At 43.6% G+C, this 22570-nt stretch overlaps 1 protein-coding gene across 1 annotated transcript in view; it reads left to right on the top strand.

Annotated features, from left to right (window-relative positions):
• Nucleotides 1-22570, top strand: part of DNAAF9 (dynein axonemal assembly factor 9) — a 117434-nt gene that overhangs the window by 74754 nt on the left and 20110 nt on the right. The window contains exons 22-29 of the mRNA XM_081034652.1: nucleotides 1090-1236; nucleotides 2306-2394; nucleotides 2815-2916; nucleotides 3189-3306; nucleotides 5274-5362; nucleotides 6665-6823; nucleotides 11801-11926; nucleotides 19980-20017. Coding sequence (XP_080890778.1) covers nucleotides 1090-1236; nucleotides 2306-2394; nucleotides 2815-2916; nucleotides 3189-3306; nucleotides 5274-5362; nucleotides 6665-6823; nucleotides 11801-11926; nucleotides 19980-20017 — 868 coding nt within the window. The remainder of the gene's footprint in view (nucleotides 1-1089; nucleotides 1237-2305; nucleotides 2395-2814; nucleotides 2917-3188; nucleotides 3307-5273; nucleotides 5363-6664; nucleotides 6824-11800; nucleotides 11927-19979; nucleotides 20018-22570) is intronic.

The following is a 22570-nucleotide window of genomic DNA, read 5'->3' as shown; positions in this document are numbered from 1 at the left end:
AAAAAGATTAAGAAAAAAATTCCATTTACAATAGCATCAAAAAGAATAAAATACTTAGGAATAAATTTAACCAAAGAGGTGGAAGACTTGTACACTGAAAACTATAAAACATTGCTAAAAGAAATGAAAGACTTAAATAAATGGTAAGATATCCCATGTTTATGGATTAGAGACTAATATTGTTAAGATGACAATACTACGCAAAGCAATCTACAAATTCAATGCAATTCCTATCAAAATCCCAACAGTATTTTTTGCAAAAATAGAAAAACCCATCTTGAAATACGTATAGAATCCCAGCGGACCCCTAAATAGCCAAAATAATCTTTAAAAAGAAAAAAGTTGGAGGACTCACACTTCCTAATTTCAAAACTTACTACTAAGCTACAGTAATCAAACAACAATGTGGCATTGGCATAAGGTCAGACATACAGGCCAACGGAATAGAATAGAGAGCCCAGAAATAAACCTTTGCATATATGGTTAAATGATTTCAACAAGGGTGCCAAGACCATTCAATGAGGAAAGGACAATCTTTTCAACAAATGGTGGTAGGACATCTGGATATCCACATACAAAATAATGAAGTTAGACCCTTATGTTATGCCATATACAACTAAAAATAGAGCATAGGCCTAAAAGAGCCAAAACAAACTCTTAGAAGAAAACTTAGGAGTAAATCCTTGTGACCTTTGCTTAGGTAATGATTTCTTAGATATGACACCAAAAAGAAAGACAACAAAAGAAGAAATATATAAATTGGACTTCATCAAAATTAAAAACTGTTCATTAAGGAACACTAGCAAGAAAATGAAAACAACCCACAGAATGGGAGAAGATATTTACAAATCATATATCTGATATGGGGTTAACACTCTAGAAAGAATGCGGAGATATTTTTAGTTTAGAAGAAAAGATCCGTGTACTTCCTGTGTTTCACATATTGGAAAGCACATCTATAATTCAACCCCAGTATACTACATAATGTGAAAATAATTGCACTGAAATTCATCATGTGTCTGAGTAGTTGTGAGGATTGGTATCATGCAAATGGCTTTTCTCACTGACGCTCCCTCTTCTTCTCTTTAGGATTCCTCCAGTATTGTTGCTGCCCTTCTGATAGACTTCAGAAACTCATTACTTCCTCATCTCCCAGTTCATTTCCATGGATCGAGCAATTTTCTGATGATTGCCCTTTTTCCCAAATCAAAGATATACCAAGCATTTTACTCAGAGGTAACATCAAACAGCAGTCAGCAAAAGTATTTTTTTTTTTTTATCAGTTTAGATAGTAAGGTGGCTTCTCAGCGTTAACAGTGAGGTAATGAAAGGGAGAGTTATGAGAAGTGGCTGCTTCTAATCCCTTGGGTCTCACTGTTGCCATTCAAAAGTGAGAACCTAAAGGGACTGAACAAAAGGCTTTTCATCTTCTAAGAAAGTTCTTCTTTGTCCCTTTACATCCTAATTAGACTCGCTTTCCTTGCAGCTCCTGTGTTGAATTGTTGGGCCCTACCTACTGGATCAGAGCTCTCTACCCCACTCCAAGTTCTCCCTCCCCATGTTCACAGGCCCTACCCTAGTGGATGGTCCCACCTGGCAGACTGTATATTATAGGCACTCAGCACAGATTGCATGAGTGAGGGAGCTCACTGAGAATTATACAACCCACTTAGAGACCAAGCAACAGCCAAAGTCCAAACAGATGGCCAGCCTCATGATGGGTGGAAATGCTTGGAAAGGTGTGATTGCAGCAGCTTGTGAGGGGACAGTGTCCCTCTCTCAGGATAGATTTCTAGAACATGGAAGAGACAGAAGCTGGCCTTGGCTGCAGACGGCATCTCAAGCCAGTCTGTGTCTCCCTCTTACTGCCTGCTGGTGCTTCCTACCTCCTTGTGCTTGTCCTTCAATCCAGGAACATGGAGGCAGCCCTTTAGATTCTCTTAAGCCATCCCTCTGCCTCCAGACAGAGGGAGGAGTTGCTTGAACTACTCCTTCTGTCTGGCCCTTTCACCAGGGAAGAGCATACCCCTTCTGCCAGAACAGTGTTACTTGACACCTTCGTCCGTGCTTCCTGGCCTCTAAAGGAGCAGAATCCCTGGGAGAGGAACCCTGAAAGAAATTCTAGTTCTGAAAAATACAGAACAAAATTGCTTCAGGGCTCTATTTTTGAAACAAACTTGTTTGTTATGATGGTTTGTCTCTGTACTGACAGTCTAGATTTTCAACAACCATCAAATCCCCATGTGGGTTCCATATCCTGTTGTTGGTTTTAAAGTGTTCTTTGCTCAAATTCTGTTTTGTTTAGGTCTTCTCCCTCTGGCAACAGCAGGCTAACTCAGGGCTGTCTTTAAAAGTGATCCAGGAAGATGGATTATCTGTGGAACAAAAGAGATTGTAAGTGGCTGCCTTCCCTGTTTATGCTTGCTCCCCTAAGCTGTGCGAGTCTGCTCTCTCTGCAGGATGACTGAGTTATGCAACACAGGGGTCTTGGCTTCTGAAAAAAGGGCCGACACTGTCATTTCAGTGATGCCAACTTGCAGGTAGCACGTACCCTTAGGGAAATAGAAGTCAAGGAAGATGAAATCCAGCAAGAATCAGAAACCCATACGACAAAGGGTTTCAGGCCACTCTTCCTGTGTGGGCACACTAGGTGTCGTACACTGACACCCCATTTTGTTTCAGTCCGTGAGATGCTTGTTTTAGAAGTGTTGACTCTGTCGTGGGACGCTGGCTTGAAGTTATCAGAACAAATTATGTAACGTATGTGTGCTGTAGGGAGATGGAGTTCTAATCTGTGCGCTTTTGATATTCCAGACACTCCCATGCACAGAACCTCTTCAGTGTCCTGAGCCATTCTGCCGGGGAGAAACGGAGTCCTCTAAAGCTCCTCTCAGTGAAACTCCCAGATCTGGACTGGTGAGCTCTGCTTTTCTGTTGACAGATGTTTAGTGTTCTGGCTTTTGAAACATGAGAAACTTCAGTGTTGGTCCTTTCTAAGTTTCTTTTTCTTTATAGCTGCTTAAGGGTCATTGTAAAAGATCGTAGTGACACACCATATACAATTTTGTTCTCTAGAGAGAATCTCTCTAAGATTTCTTTTTCGGCAATTAAGGAGTTTCTCATGTTAAAGCGCACAGTCAGGCAAGGCTGGGGGGAGTAACATAATAGCGTGCTCTTTATTTTTCTAGGTTTCTCCAGCATTTCGCTGTCAGCAGCGTTAGTCGGGAGCCTGTGATGAGGACCCATCTCCCTGTCCTGCTGCAGCAAACTGAAATCAACCCTACTCACCGAGTAGAAAATGACAAGGTACAGGCGCTCACCAAGTGTGCTGGGATTTAATGGGAAGAGAATCCTGATAGCTTGCCTTTGGGTCTTCTGTGTCAGTCAACAAAAAGAGCTCAGGCAGAGTCCTTTTTATAAGGCTCTCCACCTCCTTGGACACTGATGTAATGATACACAGAAAGTGTGCTCTACACAGTGACTATGGACAGGCGTCCAGATTAACCCCAGCCAAGCCCCATGGCAGTGGTAAAACTCTGGCATCTTGCTGTGCCTTGCCTTGCTTCTCCAGGCCTTTCAAACTCTTTGCTCAGTGCTCTCATGTTGTCAGCTCTTTCTGGTTGTGACAAGGACTTAGCTGGCAGTGGTGACACATCGAGCTTAACAAAGGGATGGGCCTTGTTTGTTGGGCCTTGCTGTCATCACCAGGGTAAGGTGATGCTTTATAAACATTGTCTTCCCAAGAGTGGATTTTAATCTGCTCCTGCCTCACACTTGCCTCCTGTTAACCCCTCCCACCATTTCTTTGGAACCATATGTCTTTATATACTCAAAGTGGGCATTTATTTCTATGCAAATCTAGAAGACACTCCACTGCAAAAGAAAATAGAAATAGTAAGCAATCAGAAGCTTCATTTTTCCCTTAGGCAAGAGTTTAAAAATGAAAATGCCAAGCTGTTAAATTTTGTTTAAAAGGTGCCGTAGAACTGGCCTTCAACTAAGAAGGTTTCTGGCTGTAAATATGTGTGCTGTAAACAGAGGCCTGGGCACTGAGGAATAGGCACCAGCACAGGGGAGTGTGGATGGGAGGAGATAAACAAAAACGTCAGTTACATGGCGTACTGCCCACAGGAGCAGAAAGGGATATGGAGTAGGGGCCTGGTCAGAGGGGAGGAGGGAGAGCTTCTGCTTCCCACAAAAGGAGAGGGATCCACAGCTGTCTCTCTGCTGATGTGACCATCTCAAATCATGGATGCCACCAAGCTGAGCTTTAGTCTAAGTAATCTGTGACCAGACCTGTCCCCGTGAGTCTTGTGTATTGTGATAAAACACACACTTAAAGACGCCCTTGCCATGCTATGTCATTTATATCTACATCCTTCAGCAGTTGGGTGGTTCCTTTCCTCCCTGCTTGACCCCTTCTTTGTCAATGAATTTCTTCAAGTTGCTTTGCAATATCTGCCTGCAGAGGGCCCTGATTCCATGTACTGGTTGTGTACTGAGGTTAGGGCAGTCCAGCCGGGCTCCTCTTTTCCCCATCAACACTCAGAAATGCTTCCTACACCAGTTTGTTTCCTTAGCTCAGGCTATGTGGCTTGGAGGGTACGGCAGCCAGACAGAAACCTCCCCACTGCCACTTGTCTCCTGAAATTACCACATCAACTGAGCCCATGGCATTTTTGTCCAGACCTACTTTCTGCCCAGTACTTTCCATTGTATTTTAATTGATCTAGTCACAATCTGCTCCGTGAAAATTACAATAGTAATACAGAATTTAAGATGTGTTTGCTATGTGCCAGACCATGTTCTAAGCACTTTACGTACATTAACTCAGTTAATCATCACACCTACCCCTCAAGGTAGGTTCTTCTGTTAGTTTAAGGTCCCATAGCGTGAGTTCAAACTGAGAACTAGTGAGATAGCCTCATGATGGGTGGAAATGCTTGGAAAGGTGTGATTGCAGCAGCTTGTGAGGGGACAGTGTCCCTCCCTCAGGATAGATTCCTAGAACATGGAGGAGACAGAAGCTGGCCTTGGCTGCAGACGGCATCTCAAGCCAGTCTGTGTCTCCCTCTTACTGCCTGCTGGTCCTTCCTACCTCCTTGTGCTTGTCCTTCAATCCAGGAACATGGAGGCAGCCCTTTAGATTCTCTTCAGCCATCCCTCTGCCTCCAGACAGGAGTTGCTGGCTCTAGAAGTCCGTCCTCTTAACCTCTCACACAGCGCTCCCTCCCAGTTGAATCACAAACCCACATGGCTTTTCTTTCATGTAGGTCATTATCAGCATTGTAACTGGCCTCCCGGGCTGTCATGCTAGCGAGCTCTGTGCTTTTCTGGTCACTCTGCATAAGGAATATGGCAGGTTAGTATGGCTGCTGCCTTTGCTTTGGGGAAAGGGATTCTGTGCCTGGGCCTGCCGAGGCACTGGGAAACCTTCGCCAGGTGCTGACCTTTGGTATGACTGGGATCAGCACACATGACCCATCCATTCATTTGACACATTTGTACTGAGCACTTCGTGTATGCCAGGCATTGTTCTAAGTGTAGAGTACAAATGAACAAAACACACTAGAAATTCTGTGCCCTCATGGAGCTTACATTCTAGTGTGGGAAGACAATTAGCCAGGGAAGACAATTAGCCAGGTAAGGAAAATAGTATATTAAGCAAAGTGCTGTGGAGAAAATAAAGCAGAGAAAGGTATAGGGAGTGCTGGGCTGGCCAGGGAATGGTGGGGTTGGGGGCAGAGGAGAGCAGGGATTCCAGCTTTAAATTGGGTGCTCAGGGGCGATCTCACTGAGGTGACATTTGAGCAAAGCCCTCAGGAAATGAGGACGTGAACCCTTAGCTACCTTGGAAGAGCATTCTAGCAGCAGGACCAGCACAGGCCAAGGCCTGTCAGCAGGGCGATTCAGGACCACACGGGTTAGAACTTGGAGCTGGTGAGTGGTGATGCGATCGTCCCTGACCACAGGGAACTGCACGAGTTCAGCTGCAGCTGGGACACGTGGGCTCAGGTGAAAGGGGGAAATCACGCATCCATCCTTTCCACCTGCCTGGCAGGTTAATAAACAATTCTCCTTACTGAGCAGGGCATTTAATAGTAGTCGGTCTACCTCAAAGTAGGGCATCCTGCAGGAGGCCATAGAGGAATTTGAGAAGACTGCAGTCGCCTAGAGTTTCGGGTGGGAGGTGAGTTTTGGAGAGATGCTAGGGAAATATTGGACCTTCTTTATAAGTACTAAATAGTTAACCAGTTTCGCCCGCATTTCCATTGCTTTTGTTCTGTAAACAGTCTGAATTCTTCGCCCTGCCCATTTCTTATTTTGAGCAAGAGTTTTACTGAGCACCAGACTAAAGCCATTGTAGTGACTGCCCAGTCAAGAGTCTTTCTCAACTCTGAAGTCTACTGGTCAAGTCTATTGACCTTTTTCCCTGTGGCAAGGCATTTCCGGTCAAAAGCTCCAAGGGTTGTGGTTTCAAAATATGGGCCTCCCCACCCAGCCGTGCCCTCAGCCTGTGTCTTTGGTACCAAGATTGCTCTCTCCTGTATGGATTCACTGGGCAGAATGTGGGAGTACTGGTCACATTTGAATCCACTAGCTGAGCTTACAGGGACAGTCCATCAAGTGGCCCCCCTGCTGAGATTACACTTGCCGTTTCCAGGTGGATGGTATACCGCCAAATCATGGATAGCTCCGAATGTTTTCATGCTGCCCATTTCCAGAAGTACCTTTCCAGTGCCCTGGAGGCCCAACGGAACCACTCTGCCCGCCAGTCAGCCTACATCCGCAAGAAGGCCAGACTGCTGGTGGTATTGCAAGGGTGAGCACTGGAAGTCTTCTGGGGGACAGTGGGGTAGGGTGGTGACCTTGCCATTACTGTTATTTCATGTGTGGCCAACCTAGGACACAGAACAAACTCCGCACATGCATGAGCAGTGTCAGCGCTGCACAGAGAGGCCTTAAAGGAGCAAGGACTCCTGTTGCCCCCCTTGGCCTAGAGTGGCTGGTGTGGCTTGCACACAAGTTTCAAGTTTGGCTTAAATATCATAATATCCCCAAAAGATGGGGAATTAGAGAGGAAGTTTTCTGGGCAAGATTCTTTGATAATTCTTACAATAGTGGTCCCTAAGCCTCTTCCTTCACCTTCTAGGCAAGGGAGCTTCATCTGTTTAAGCCCTCCTCCTGTGGAATTGCAGAGACAGCCCCCACACTCTGCAATCTCAAGCCCCACCATCCCTGGGGTGGCTGGTTTAGGAGGGTCTGCTGGGACCCTGTGAGGACCCTGTGAAAAGTCCGTTTGAGCAAGGAGCTTCCTGGGAGAACAGGTTTGACAGTGTGTATCACTGTTCCGGGGTCCTGGCTGCAAGGAGCTCCTCTTGACCTGTTCTAAGGCCTTCCAGGGAGGAGCCCTGTGCAGGCCCGTCACCCTCCCGCTCCCAACCCAGAGCAGAACGTGCCAGGTCAGGAAAACATGGCCTGTGCTCTTCACCTGTGTCACTATGGTTGGTAATAAATACTCTATTGGCAGATCCCACAAAGTGCTTTTGCTCTATGCTGTGTATTTTGTGCTCATAATAATTAGTATTTGCAATTGGCTAATTGTTTCCAGTAAAGAACAGGCCCAGATCCAAAGCCATGTGTGGTCTCCTGTGTGTGGTGGTGAGAACTGGAGGAAAGCCGGGCCAGTGAGCCGAGGCAGGAGGTGGGCAGGACTGGGCACCCCACCTGGCCATCGTTCCTCTTCTTCAGGCCTCTTCTCACCCCTGCCCTGGGCTTCCCTTCAGTCAGCCCCTTTGTCCTACTGTGGGCTGAGGTTGTGGAAGCCACAGAGCAAGAGTCTGGGTCTGAAACCACATTTTCTTTTCGTTGTCCATCGCTGCTAATGGTCAAAAGAATGGATTGTCCCCTGTCACAGTTGAGAGTCATTGGGGGTGTGGACCTGGAGTCAAATTTGGCAGCTTAACATTGTGAGGCTGAGGTCATTGCCTTCTTCAGTCACTTCAGAGAGTATCTCAAATTCCTTGTCTCTAACTCTACAAGTCTGCAAAAGTGTCAGCTGTCCTGGCCACTCCGGACTGCCAACGACAGTGTTGTGGCCAGCCCACTCTCGTACTCTCAGACCCAGCCTTTGCCCAGGATGCCAGGGACCTCAGATTTCCTGAGGGCCTTGAGCCAGGGTATCAGCTAAGTGCTGGGGTTCTCACTAAGGCACTGTCCTTATAGGCTGGGCCCGTTGTCTCGAGGCTCAGCAGGGAACACGTGGCGGCCTCCTTTTTACATGTCCATCTGCTTGGGGCTGGACCTTCAAGCCCAGCATTGAGATTGCTGGTGAAGGTATCAAGCTTCTCAGTTGATACTTTATTATTTGAATGTTACTTTTATCTTCATTTATAGGATTCTTTGGAGGAAACCTGTGGCTAAGGCAGAGTTTTCTTTTGCTCCTAGAGTGGGCTGGTGCCACTCAACTGCAGCAGTGGGTTAAGTCATTGAGGAGCAGTGGTATTGAGCTTTAACATCAAATGGAACTATTCGTTATTGTTTTAAAAGTTAATGTATTTTTGAAATGATAAAAGTATTTAAAGGTGGGACAGAATAGTGGTTGTCGGGAGTTAGGGATGAGAGTGGGGGGCACGAGGGAGGTGGGTATGGTTATAAAAGGGCAACACGAAGAGTCTTTGTAGTGATAGAACAGTTCAGTATCTTGACTGTGGTGAACATAGGAATCTACACAGGTGACAGAATCATGCAGAACTTAATATGTACAACACAAATAAGTAAAACTGGGGAAACCGGAATTTCTAAAAATTAGCTTTACGGAATTTGAGGAGCTGCATTCGTTTACACTTTGGAATGTTATAAAATTATTCTTTAAATTATCTACATTTAAAACAAAATATCTCTCTCAAAACAAAAATTGAATTAATGTAAAACATGTGCCCAAATTGTAGGCTTAAATTGCAAACATAAAACAGAGCCCAAAGGACACTTGAATTGAGTATCTTATTTCAGAGTAAAGAAAGTTCAAGTCCTGCTGGGCTTTTGTTTTGTTTTTATTTTTAATAAAGAGAGTACTGACAAGAAAGAGGCAAACATGAAGAGCCAGCTTTTTGCCTTCATCATGCATTTGGGCAGTTTAGCCATAGTGGCAGCTGTGGTGGTCTGCTTCTGTGCTGAGGGCTGCCTCCTTCTGTTTGGAGTCCACACCCAGGACAATTATTGTGGGGCAGGGGCTAGGGAGCGTGGGTCCAGCAGGACCCCCTTACTAAGCAGAGTGGCTGGCACCAGGGACCTCCTCCTGCCACAGGGCTCGGGCTGCAGTGCCCAGATGCATCACATAGACGCACTGGCCTCCCCAGGGAGGCTGGGGCCTGTTTCAGTCTAACCATCTTTCATGAAAATAAATGAAGATCAGGGCAGCCACTTAGCTCAGTTGGTTAGAGTGCGGTGCTCTTAACAACAAGGTTGCTGGTTCGATCCCCACGTGGGCCACTGTGAGCTGCGCCCTCCACAATTAGATTGAAACAACTACTTGACTTGGAGCTGATGGGTCCTGGAAAACCACAATAAATAAGTAAATAAACAAATAAATAAGAATGAATGCTCTGAAAACCTGGGAATTCCCCAGCCACCCTCTCTAAGAGTAACCTATTGTATTAAAATGACCAAAATCTGCAGAATTGGCTTGTAAATCTTTCAGTTCTTTACAGCCTCAAGAAATGAGAGTCTCTACAGGTTTATACCAAACATGGACAATAAAAAGCTCCCAAACACTTTTTTTTCTTTTTTGGAATCAGGGAAAGCTAATACAGAGGAGCAAGGCTAGGGCACTTAACCGTGAGAGTTAAATCCATTAAACACAACCACGAAGAGATTCGGGCAGGGTACAAGCATCAGTCCGTGTGTGCATAAGGGCCTGGCGATGTGGGCAGCGTGGGGGGCTCTCCTGGCGGGCAGGCCCACCCAGACACTGAGAACGCGTGGAAAGAACCCCACGTGGTCATGCACACAGAAGCCCAGGCAGGAGGAGAAGCCTTCGAGAGAAGCCAGTGAGCAGCGGGCTCACTCTAAAGGCTCCCAGGCTGCCAGACCCTCATAGAGGAGCTCTAGACCTTCGCACACCCTGTTCTTCACTGAATCACTTCTGGTTTGTTGGGACTGAGGCAGACCTATGGGAAGGAGTGCTAAAATTGTAATCAAGGATAAAGCCAAGTGCCCAGTTTTACAGATGCGTTGTGTGTGTAGGACCTCAGGAAATGGCGCCGGCAGGCTGTACCTATCCCCCCAGCCACCCAGGCCCATGTGATCTGCAAGGCTACCCATCAGCTTTGCCTTCCCTCCATAGGAACTAACCTTTTGGTGATAGGCTGGGTCCAACCTGGAAAGTGTTCTCCACAGAGTGAAAGGGCACAGCCCTTCTTGGAGTAGCCATGAGTCTACCCGGGGTGGAATGTGCAGTTCATTTATCTACTCAGCTTTAGACACCATAGATTACGCCACTCAACAACTGCCTTGCATTTTAATTGGAAAGACAGGCTGTAAACAAATACAGGAGAAAATACAAAGTATGCACTTTGGAGAAGAACTGGGACTTGGGCGGCTGTGCCGGAGGGAGGGTTGCTGTACCATGCAGGCTGCGTCAAGTCAGAGGACAGCTCCCTCCTAAGGGACTGAGAGAGCAATCCTGGCAGACATCTGAGGAAAGAGCATCACGGGAGAGGGGACAGACAGTGCACAGTGGAAGTATGCCTGGAATGTTCAGGAAATAGCCAGGAGGCCAAAGTGGCTGGTTGGTAAGGGAAGGACTAGTAGGAGATGAAGCTCTTTTCTGCAGTGTGGGGGTCAGGTCAAAGAGGGCTGTTGGACCATTTTAAGGGCTTTGGCTTTCACAGAGTGAGAGGGAAGCCACTCACTCAGTGGCTTAGCACGATGGGATTAGCACGATTTCTCTGGCTTCTGTGTTGAAAACAGGTTGGGGCGAGGCAAGGACAGAAGCAGACAGATCAGTGAGGAGGTGGGGGGGGGTGAGGGAGGGGGGACGTGACCCAGGCAAGAGATGTAATAGTTTGGACCCAATAGTAACATGGGAGTGTGAGCAGTGATCTCATTCAGTTATATTTTGAAGATTGAGAAAAAATGAGGTCAGTGATGACTCCAAATAAATCTTTTCGGCCTAGCAGCTGAAGGAGTCTCCTCTGCTGAGAAGGACAAGGCCTTGGGAGGAGCAGGCATGGGGGGGTCAGATCATGAACATAGTAAGTTCTAAGTGGAAATATCTGGAGTTTGGAGGGAGTTCCAGGCAGGAGATACGAATGCAAGCAGTATTTAACATGTGTCTGCTGACTTGGAGAGGGACCTGATGACCGCCCTTTCCCTCTTGCCTACATGTTCTGTGAGACAGAAAGAAAGGAAAGAGTTATTTAAAAAAAAAACAAAAAAGAAAAGAAAAAGAAAGGCCAGTGCAGGAGCTCCTAACTTGACTAGAAAATAGTCTTAAGAACACGGAGTCCCACCTTCAGAACCCCCGAGTCATCTGTGCAGGCTTCCCTTTACCCCCAGGTTGGGGGGAGGGGGTGTCCTTCTGCTCACTCTTGCGTATTTATGAGGACTAATGGAACTTGGGAATGCAGGAATACTGTGGGCTCTAGGGGCTGTATCTCATGAAATAGTGTGACCCTCCCCAAGGAATCACAGTCTCCTTCCTCCTTTGATCTTCCTTCCACCCCTGCTCATTCAGCTACTCATTGTTCCCCTCTCCATGCCCCAATCAGTGAACTTATCTTTCCTTTTTCTTCTCCAGTTACACAGATGTTATTGATGTTGTCCAGGCCCTGCAAACCCATCCAGACTCAAATGTCAAGTCCTCCTTCACCATTGGTGCCATCACGGTGTGCGTGGAGCCCCTGAGCTGCTACATGGAGCACAGGTACGGACGTAGGACCACATCCAACCCATAGGACACGGTGTATTTAATGTACAGAAAGCGATTTTCTGTCATTCACTAGGAGACACATCTTTATGTTTGTTTTTCTTGGAATGCGTCAGTCTACCTTACATGCTCTGTTGTTACTTGATTAGTACCAGGTTCTCAGGAGACCCCTGTGGACTGGCAGCCTCTCACCACTTTTCTTTGTGTATGGAAAAGTTCTTCATCTGGGGCAGTGGAACTTGAAACAGCTTCTTCCAGAAAGAAATGTCCATGGCAGCCTTTTCTGTTCGTTTTTACTGCAGGGGAAGGGCCTGTGTCCCAAGGCTCTTGGACTATCTTACTTTTTCATATGGTTACGCTGTCTGACTGCCATCTCACCTCAGTTCATGACAACATTCATTCTCACTACTAACAGAAAAACTTTTTTTTTTTTAACTCTGGACATAATATGACAACAACGAAAAATTCATAATCTCATACAACTCAATGTAACTATTATAATTTATTTTAAGATTTTTTTTTTTTTAATTGGGAAAGGGGAACAGAATTGGGAAACAGTGTGTACTTCCAGGACTTTTTCCAAGTCAAGTTGTTGTCATTTCAATCTTAGTTGTGGAGGGTGCAGTTCAGGTCTAGGTCCAGTTGCCATTGTTAGTTGCAGAGGCAACTAACACAGCCCACCATCCCTTGCAGTAGTCAAGGAGTTGAACCGGCAACCTTGTGGTTGAGAGCCCGCGCTTCAACCAACTGAGCCATCTGGGAACTCAGCGGCAGCTCAGCTCAAGGTGCCGTGTTCAATCTTAGTTGCAGGGGCAGAGCCCACCATCTTTTGTGGGATTCGAGGAGTCCAACCATCAAACTTTTGGTTGAGAGCCCACTGGCCCATGTGGGAATCAAACTGGCAGCCTTTGGCGTTAGGAGCACGGAGCTCCAACCGCCTAAGCCACCGGGCCAGCCCCCTATTATAAATTTTAAAAATTCTTTCCCAGTCTTTTTGTGTGCATGCGTTTTTATAGTTGTGGTGTACATATAATTTTATATCTTTCTTCTTAGGTTCACATATAAACATATTATGTAAGTGAACATATATATATGTTCCCATTTCACAGTAGTACTTATGTTTTGATTAATTATATAATCATTGTGTGGATGGACGTAATTGTCTTAACAGTTTCTTCCCTGTTAGTCACATAGATAGTCTCAAACTTTTTGCTATTATAAGTAATGCTGTGGGAACATCTTTATCCACATGAATTTCTCAAATTTTAGATAATTTCCTTAGAATAGGTTCTTCAAAGAGATATTATTTAAGTGTATGATCAGTTTTATTACTCTTTATTCACCCTTCCAAATTGCTTTTGGAGTAGGTTTTACAGTTTACACTGCCCCAGTGGTGTCTCAAAGTACCTATTTCATCATGAAAGCATTCCTGAGTGGGGAGAGTTTCAAGCATTGCATTGTCTCTTCATAGAGCCTCTCCTTTTAGCCCAGTGGAATATTCCCAGGTCTGTAATCATGTGGGCTTTCTGGTTAGTCCACATTATTATCTCCTGGTAAATGATTGACCTATCCTTAGACCTTCATCTGAAAAAACTCCCTTCCTATTTGAATCCCAAGTTGATATTTTTAAAGTTCTCATAGAAATTACACTAGAGGTTACGTCCCTGATCACCTTGACTGATCCCAAGAAATGTCTTCATCATTCTGTCCTCTCTTTAGCTGAGACCTGGGTTCTGCTCGCCCATAGAAAAGCCCAGGTGGTCTGTTTTCCTTCTGACGTAGGTTAGGTTACGGTACTGAATGCTGAGCATCACCCTTCTACTTCAGACCACCAGACTGACTCTTACATGCCACTCTTTCTACCATTCATGTCTCTTCTTTTTGTCAAGTTTCTATTTAAAGATGAATTAAAGCAGAAGGAAGTGTAACACGGGACTAGATGCTACCATAGGTAGATACCACCATAAAAAAATGTAGGAAAACCCAGTAATAAGCAAACAACAGATGGAGGTTATACTTCGGAAGAATTAGCCCAGACAAATACTCTTCTGCACTGTCAAAAAAAAATTAAGATGAGGAGCTAACAGGATGGGCTGGGTAAAGCTCAAGGAATTGATATAAAAGGCCTGGGGAAATGGGCAGGAGGGATCTTCTTGGGGTGATAGAAGTGTTCTAAAATTGAACTGTGGGGTGGTGGCACAACTCTAAATTTACTTTGAAAACATCATTGAATTGTACATTTAAATGAATGACTTTTACGATATGCAAGTTATACCTCAATAACACGGTTAAATAGAAAAGATCAGAGGCAAAAAGGAGTTTAGCGAACAAAAGCAGATGGAAAATGAACTGTTAGAGGCCTGGAAAGAAAATAAAGATAATAATAAAATCACTATGGAAATGAAAGTCTCAGGCAAAGCCAAGAGCAACTCTCAAACCCTGTAGGGCTGCCACTTCCTTCACCAGAAAACGGGGTCTGCTTACCATAAATTCCTTCACTCACCTTGCTCACTGCCAGTGGGAGTTTTGTGGTACATCTGGTTGGTAGAACTTAGATCACATGCCTGTACCAGACTGCAAGAAAGGCTGGAAAAGCCCTTTTCTGCAATTGACAAGAAGCATGGGCTGTCTAAGTCCAAGCCCTAGGGTGGGCATTTAGAAGGGACTGGGCAGTCTGAAATATGACATGTGTTCTGCAGTGTTCAAAACAACACTTTATAATCTCAATGAACTGGAAATAATCTAAATGCTATTTAGGGACTGGATTCCAAGTACTAATTAGAGCCTGGTTAAATTTGGGGATATCCATCTAATGGAATACTATGCAGGCATTTTAAAAATCAAGTCAGTTTTTATGTACTAACAGAAGAATGCCCACAGTGTTTTGTGAAGTGAGAAAAGCAAATTGCCCAAAACAATATGTATTTTTTTAAATGTTTATTTGTATATTCATAGGAATATCTAGAAGGAAACATACCCAATTTAATAGTGGTTTCTCCTGGGAAATGGCCACTTTCTTGGGGACCAGTATTGTCTGATGGGAAAACCATTTGATATTTTATAATATGTATGTACATTGCTTTGTAAAAATATAATGTTGTTGAAATATAATTCACATACCATAAAATTCTTTTACAGTCACTCCCCATTCCTTTCTCCTCCCAACCGTTAGCAACTACTTGTCTACTTTCTGTTTCTGCAGATTTGCTTATTCTGGAGATTTCATATAAATGGAAGCTTATAATATGTGGTCTTTTTGTGTCTGGCTTCTTTCATTTAGCATGTTTTCAGGGTTCACCCATGTTTCAGTACTTCATTCCTTTTATGGCCAAATAATATTTTATTGTATGACTATATTACATCTTATCCATTCATCAGTTGATGGACATTTGAGTTGTTTACACCTTTTGTCTATTATAAATGATACCGCTATGAACATTTGTGTACAAGTTTTCATGTGGTCATATGTTTTCCAGTCTCTTAGATATATACCTAGTGATAGAATTACTGAATCGTGATAACTTTACATTTAACTTTTTGAGGAGCTGCAAACTGTTACCCATAGGCACTGCACCATTTACTTTCCCACCAGTAATGTATGAGTGTTTCCCCACATCTTCACCAATACTTGTTATTGTGTGTATTTTTTATTTTAGCTATCCTAGTGTGGAGTGGTTTTGATTTGCATTTCCCTAATATTAATGATATTGTGGTTTTGATTTGCATTTCCCTAATACTAATGATATTGAGAATTTTTTTCATTTGCTTATTGAATGTCTGTATCTTCTTTGGAGAAATATCTAGTCAAATCCTTTGCCCATTTTTAAATTGGGTTATTTGTCTCTTTTATTGAGTTTGAAGACTTCTTTATATATTCTGAATCCAAGTTCTTTATCAGGTATTTGATTTGCGGAAATTTTTCTTCCATCAGTTATCGTTTTTTCTTGGTGTTATTCTTTGAATCACAAGATTTTTAATTTTAATGAAGTCCAGTTTATTTTTGGACTTCATATTTTTTCATATCTAAGAAACCATTGCCTAATTCAAGGTCACAGAGATTTACCCCCTGCATTTTCTTCTAAGTGTTTTAATAGTTTTAACTCTTACATTTAGGCCTGTCTTCCATTTTGAGTTCGTTTTGTATAAGGTGTGAGATAGGAGTCCAACTTCATTATTTTGCAACTGGATATCCAGTTGTCCCAGCACCATTCGTTGAAAAGACTTATTCTTTCCCAATAAGTTGTCTTAGCATTGACTAACCAGTTGAAACTAACAGAACAGTCAAAACCAGTTGACTATAAATACGTAGGTTTATTCCTGGATTCTCAGTTATATTCCATTGATCTGTATGTCTGTCTTTATGCCTGTATCACACTGTTTTGATTACTGTACCTTTCAGTAAGTTGTGAAATTGAGAAGTAAGAGTCTTTTAACTTCATTCTTGTTTTTCTAAATTGTTATGGCTGTTCTGAGTCCCTTGCATTTCTATATAAATTTTAGGATCAGCTTGTCAGTTTCTGCAAAAAAGCTCACATTTTGATAGAGATTGCATTGACTTTATAGAACCATTTGGGGATTATTGCCATATTAAAAATAGGCAGTCTTTCAATCCATGAACATGGATATATCTTTCCATTTATTTAGGTCGTTAGTTTCTGTCAGCAATGTTTTGTGATTTTCAGCGTGCAAGTCTTGTGCTTCCTTTGTTTAATTTAGTCCTAAGTATTTTACTTTTTTTGATATTATAAATGGAATTGTTTTCTTAATTTCATTTTGGAATTTTTCATTGCTAGTGTATAGACATGCAATTTGATTTTTGTATATTGATCTTATATCCTGCAGCCTTGCTGAACTCATTGTTTTTGGGGGGGAGGGGGAACAGATTTTATTGGGGAACAGTGTGTATTTCCAGGACTTTTTCCAAGTCAAGTTGTTGAACTTTTCAATCTTAGTTGTGGAGGGCGCAGCTCAGCTCCAGGTCCAGTTGCCCTTGTTAGTTGCAGGGGGCGCAGCCCACCATCCGTTGCAGGAATCCAACTGGCAACCTTGTGTAGTTGAGAGCCCACTGGCCCATGCGGGAATCAAACTGGCAGCCTTCGGCGTTAGGAGCATGGAGTTCCAACCGCCTGAGCTACCGGGCCGGCCCCTGAACTCATTTCTTAGTTCTGTTAGTTTTGGGTTTTGTTTCTTGTTTTTGGATTTTTTTAAATGGACTTCTTAGGATTTTCTATATATAACAGCATGTTATGAATGAATAGATAGTTTTACTTTTTCTTTTCCATCTGGATGCCTTTTATTTCTTGCTTAATTGCCCTGACTAAAACCTCCAGCATAATGTTGGGTACAAGTGACAAGGGCATCCAGCCTGTGTTGTTCCTTATCTGAAAGGGAGAGCATCTAGTTTTTAACCATTAAGCTTGATGTTAACTATAAATTGTGTATTATTTTTACAATAAAAAATATATTTTTTGACAATTAAGTTTTTAAAATTCTAATTTCAGTTTTTTCGGTTTGTTTGTTTTTTTAAGTGGGTACTTTAGCAAAAATAAAACTTGCATCATTGCCTCTAGATCATGTCTGGTAAAAGAAACAAAACAGGTGGGAGTAGAGGATAGTAGTGCTTGTTTTTCCTTTCTGTGACATGGACATTAGTATGGCTTCTTTAATCTAGGAGGTGGGCTCAGTTTAGCTTTAAAGTGAGTCTATGTGAGATTTGACTGATGTCTTAATTCTAGTAGGTTTCATTCAGTGAGTTTTTGTTGGGTGTCTGCTGTGTGCCGGGACCATTCTAATCATTGAGGGGGCAGCAAGGAACAAGTTAGCCCAGGTCTCTGCTCTTATGGTGTCTACATTTTGGTAGATATGCATGTAGGAATTGGAATAGATTATATCAGTATCATTTATCGATTGTCTAAACTTTTATATGAATCATGTACTTGGTTGGCATACTGCAAAATGCATAATACCATACCTGTGTAAGGCTTAGGAATATATTATAATTACAGCCATTATTGTTATTCACATGAAGAGCTGGTCGGTAACCAGCATAGTATACCCATTATTTCAGTATTTTTGGTGCAGAACTTGTCTGCTATGTTTAAGACTCCTATGCCAGGCACTATTTAATTTTACAGTTTAATAGGGGGGATAATATGTAGAAAAGGAAAGAAGTGAGCCAACACTTACTTCGCACTATTTGTCTGGCACTGTGATGCTTTACTCCTCTTAATCCTGAAAATCCCTTTAAGGCAAGCATCATTATTATGTTTTACCATGAAGGAGTTACTCAGAGAAGTTAAATAATTTTCCAAATGTCACACTAACGGTATGTACACAATCATTATATGGGGTAGAAAGTGCCATAATAAAAGATTAATGCGATTTTATATGAATTCCAAAGAAGCAGTGCTAACTCCTAGTTGGATTAGGAAAGAAAACCACCATAGGAATTTAAGGACTGGGATACCAAAGATGCCAAGATACGAGAAATTACATTCCAGTTTTAGGGAATCACATGTATGCAAGGCCATGTGTTCTGAATATTTTCTTATCAGGTGCTTAAAGGGAGCAGCTTGACCTATACCATCAGAGGTATAAACATGAGCATCCAACCTGTGATTGGATAAGATACCTTGAGGGGAACTTTGCTCAACCTTATCTAAGATGCCTCTGGTGTGCAGTTCTGTGGGCTACGGTGAGAAACAGGGCTAAGGAGGGCCTGTAAGGGCATGTATTCTAAAGTCACAGGGACTTGATGGGGACACACTTTCTAAGAATGTGTTTGCTGTGTGGCTGGCTATTTGGTGGACTGTGAGTGTGGTGAAGTCAGTGAGTTCTGTTCTTTGGATCCTCTTGTGTGGTTGTTCCACAGCTCTTAACCTTGGCTCAGGGTTCCTCCTTGGAATTCTTCAGAAACTGTGAGGGAGTCAGACAAGAGACTAGATCCACAACCTAAAAAGTGGTACTCATCTAGCTCAGGCGTCCACCAAATTTGGTTCCATACGGTGTGTGTCTGGCTGTTTTCAGAAATCAAATCGAAGGATGAAGACTTGCTACCACCAAAGAAATTGCAGGAGAGAAATCCCCCCAGTGTTTTGAACAGCATTAAGAGCTGCCACTTAAACCAGCAATGATTCAGAAGTTTGGCTGCAGGAAGCATCTCACTTGCAGGGAAAGAAAACACAGGAGCTCTGTGGTACCAAAAAGACCTGGGTCACTGCATAAGCCCTCCCACTTCCTAACTTCATGTGAGGTCTCAGGCAAAGTGCTTAGACTGCTTAACCATTTAAAATCCACTCTTCTCAGCTTTTAAGTCCCCAATGCACAGGGTAGATGTGAGGACAGAACAAGATTGTATTGTAGATGTGAACTGCTTGCACAATACCCAGCCCCATTGGAAGAACTTGATAAAAGGCAGCTGTTCTCATTAGTGTTCTTTCTTCCCTGAGAAAAGCACTATGATCTTTTAGGAGATTGAAAACACTGAGAGTATGAGCTTTACTCTGGAGCTTCCTTCAAAGCTCCAGTTATTAACTAACTCACGCTTTGGATCAGTCACCCTCACCTGCTTTATTTGTGATTCAGTCAGTCAGTTTCCTGCTTCTTATTCACTATTATAGCTCAGAATAGAATTAAAGGGGAACCGGCATGCTAGTGTGCACATGAGGCGGAGCATGGCAGTTTTGGTACTAAAGGCCCTGGCAGAGTTAGGTAAATGTAGTTCTCATTTTCCCTTGAGATTTCCTCTTTACTATAAGGACAGTATCTCTAGAGACTCGACTGGCCATTCCCCTGTATCCCCTCTTCAACATTCAACCAAAAGTGGGCCACGTAGGGACTTCTGTGGGGATCGTGGCTTAAGGAGCTTTGGTTCAAAGCTCTGAAAACCTCTCGCATAACCATGGCTATCCTTAATGCTCAGTACTCCCTGCCGCCTGCCCCACTGAGCAAGTCATCTTGGATATCAGTGACATTCACATTTTTGTGGGAAATAATCAATGACAACTCTGACATTAATGGTTTTAAAATATTTCTCTTTTTTCCCCCCTAGATTTCTCTTTCCTAAATGTCTTGACCAGTGTTCGCAAGGTAAGCAATATGCTTTTCTTCCCATTTGCATGCCTTTCAAATTCTGTTTAGATGCAACAGACTTCTTCATGCTCCTACCTACCATTCTTAAAGCTAAGACAAACAAAATTACTCCAGGGAAAGCTTTGACATCTTTTATTTTTATCATATTTAATAGGCAGATTCTTCCAGAGTTTGTCTCTTAATGATGACAAATTGCCATGGCAACACCTGTTCTGAGCTGGCCTTAAATCTGCCCTGGCCTTCCAAGTAGTATCAGTGGATGAATAGGTGTTCCTGGCCTCTGGATCAAGATCTTGTTCCTCCTGTTTCATGAGTGCAAAGTATGGCCCAATAGAACCTTCTCCCTTAATCACCCCCTCCCCACCACCACTACATACACTGAGGTATTTCACACCTCTTTGGTAACATTTAGAAAAATCCACCCATCCTGTAGGTTAGACTCAACCTTGCATTGTCCTACTATCTGGCAACTCTGGAAGCAGCACTTTTTAATCATATTAGCTATGGTGCCTGGAGACCCAGAATAACTTCTGAATATCCTACAGTGGTGATAAAATGCTCATTGTTGTCAGAAGACCTGGGAGCTGCGCTTCCTGAGCCATCCCAGCAAGTAGAAATCAGACAGAAGAAAATAACTCGGTGTCCCAGCACAGTTGTGCCTGCTGAGCGCACTGCCCGTCCACAGGGAGCGGAGACAACAGAGCATACCAAAGCTGTTGTCTTAGCAAACAGCTGAGCTGGGTGCTGCACAGGGCGGGAGGCCAGGTCGCTAGAGGGAGGAATGTGTGTGTTGGACTGCTGCACCAGGAGTCTCGAGTCCAGCTTTGAGAGGCCCCTGTTGCTTTCCAGGCACTGTACCCCAGCAGAGTGGAATGGGCCCACCCTCAGAATGCACCTCAGGTAGATGAAGGAAGATTTATGAAGGTTAGGATCTGATGACAGATTAGATGTGGGGCCTGAGTTGGAAAAGGAGGTATCTAGGATGACTCCTAGGTTTCTAGCTGGAGAGGTTGGGAAGGTTTGTGGTACCTGTCTTTGAAATAGAAAATGCAGGAGAAAACAAGCCTAGGAGCTAACCAAGGAAAGCTACCTGGTCCTGAGATACATGTTAGGAAGTCATGGTCAAAGCCAAACATATGGGCTATATATAGTCAGCTCCTGCCCATCACGTTATTGCCACCCTCGTGTACCTTGGCTCCTTGGCATTTTCGCCCTCAGTGCCCCTCTGCTTTTTCTGCACATAAAGCACAGATGGTCAGGCTGCCCTGGCAAAGAGCCTTAGGGAAGTGCTCTGTCTTCACTGTCCGCAAACCTGGGCCAGTACTATAAGACAAACCATTCTCTCTGGCACTTAGTAGGCATATTTCATTAACACTGCCTCCCAACTCTGTTCAAAAGTAACTTGTGTGATTTTATAAAGCTAGGGATGTTCTCCAATACGGACAGATGACCTTAAGGCCATATACTGTTATCTGAACTCCAAGGGGCTTGTGGAGTGACTGTGCCTTAGTAAATATCTTCCCCTGGCATCTGGGCCCAAGGGACCCCATGGACTGATCTGACCTGGCTGACCATGGGCATGGCCTGTCTGGGGAGGGAGCAGATAAAAAGCAAGTACAGTTGACCATTGAACAACATGAATTTGAACTGCGCAGGTCCACTTATATGTGGATTTTTTCCAACAAATACTGTAAATGTATTTTCCTTATGATTTTCTTAGTATTTTCTCTAGCTTACTTTATTGTAAGAATACAGTATATAGTATGTATAGCATACAAAATATGTGTTAATTGAAGGCTTCCCTTCAACAGTGGGCTATTATTTTGGGGGAGTCAAAAGATACACACAGGTTTTTGACTATATGCTTCTAACCCCCACTTTGTCCAGGGGTCATCTGTATTTCTTTTATGCTTGGGTATTTGGTGGCTCACGTGGAGGTGGGATCTGCCACCAGTAGACAAACACTTTATGTCCCAAGGGGAGCATATTACCTCCCTTTGCTCCTATTCATGAGTCAGGCTTCCTGACTCATTGCTTTTACAACAAAGGATTATTTTACAATAAGAAAAGGATGATATTTTAGCCCCAAGACGACGTGTTACAGAAATCTAAGGATTAGGAAATAACCTCAATGCTTAAACAGCTAGCAAGGCTCATTATAATGCTAGCTTGAAAGCAGAAGCAGAGATATTTTACTATCATGCCCTCCTTTTAGATGTATCTATAGGTAGATAAAAGAAGTGAACTTTGTTTTCTCCTGGGTTGCTGGAAGCCTTTAGTCCAGACTGGGATGGTCAAACAGACCACAGAGATGTTTCTCTGGGCTCACTCACAGCCCAGACTGGGGGGACCTTGGCCAAATCTGGGTATCCACTCCTTGATACAGAGCAGAAGGAAGCTACTGGCCCAAGCTAGATGAAACCGCCCACCGTCCCCTCTTCACCCTGTGCTCTGGTTAACTGCTGTACCTGCCTCACAGATGGTATTTCCTCTTGGCAGGTGGCAGCTTGCATAGCTGGCCTAAGGAATGCTAGAGATAATCCTTTTGCT

The sequence above is a fragment of the Rhinolophus hipposideros genome (assembly GCF_964194185.1).
Source record: "Rhinolophus hipposideros genome assembly, chromosome: 22".
Lineage (NCBI taxonomy): Eukaryota > Metazoa > Chordata > Mammalia > Chiroptera > Rhinolophidae > Rhinolophus > Rhinolophus hipposideros.
This window is presented reverse-complemented; position numbering and strand designations above follow the sequence as displayed.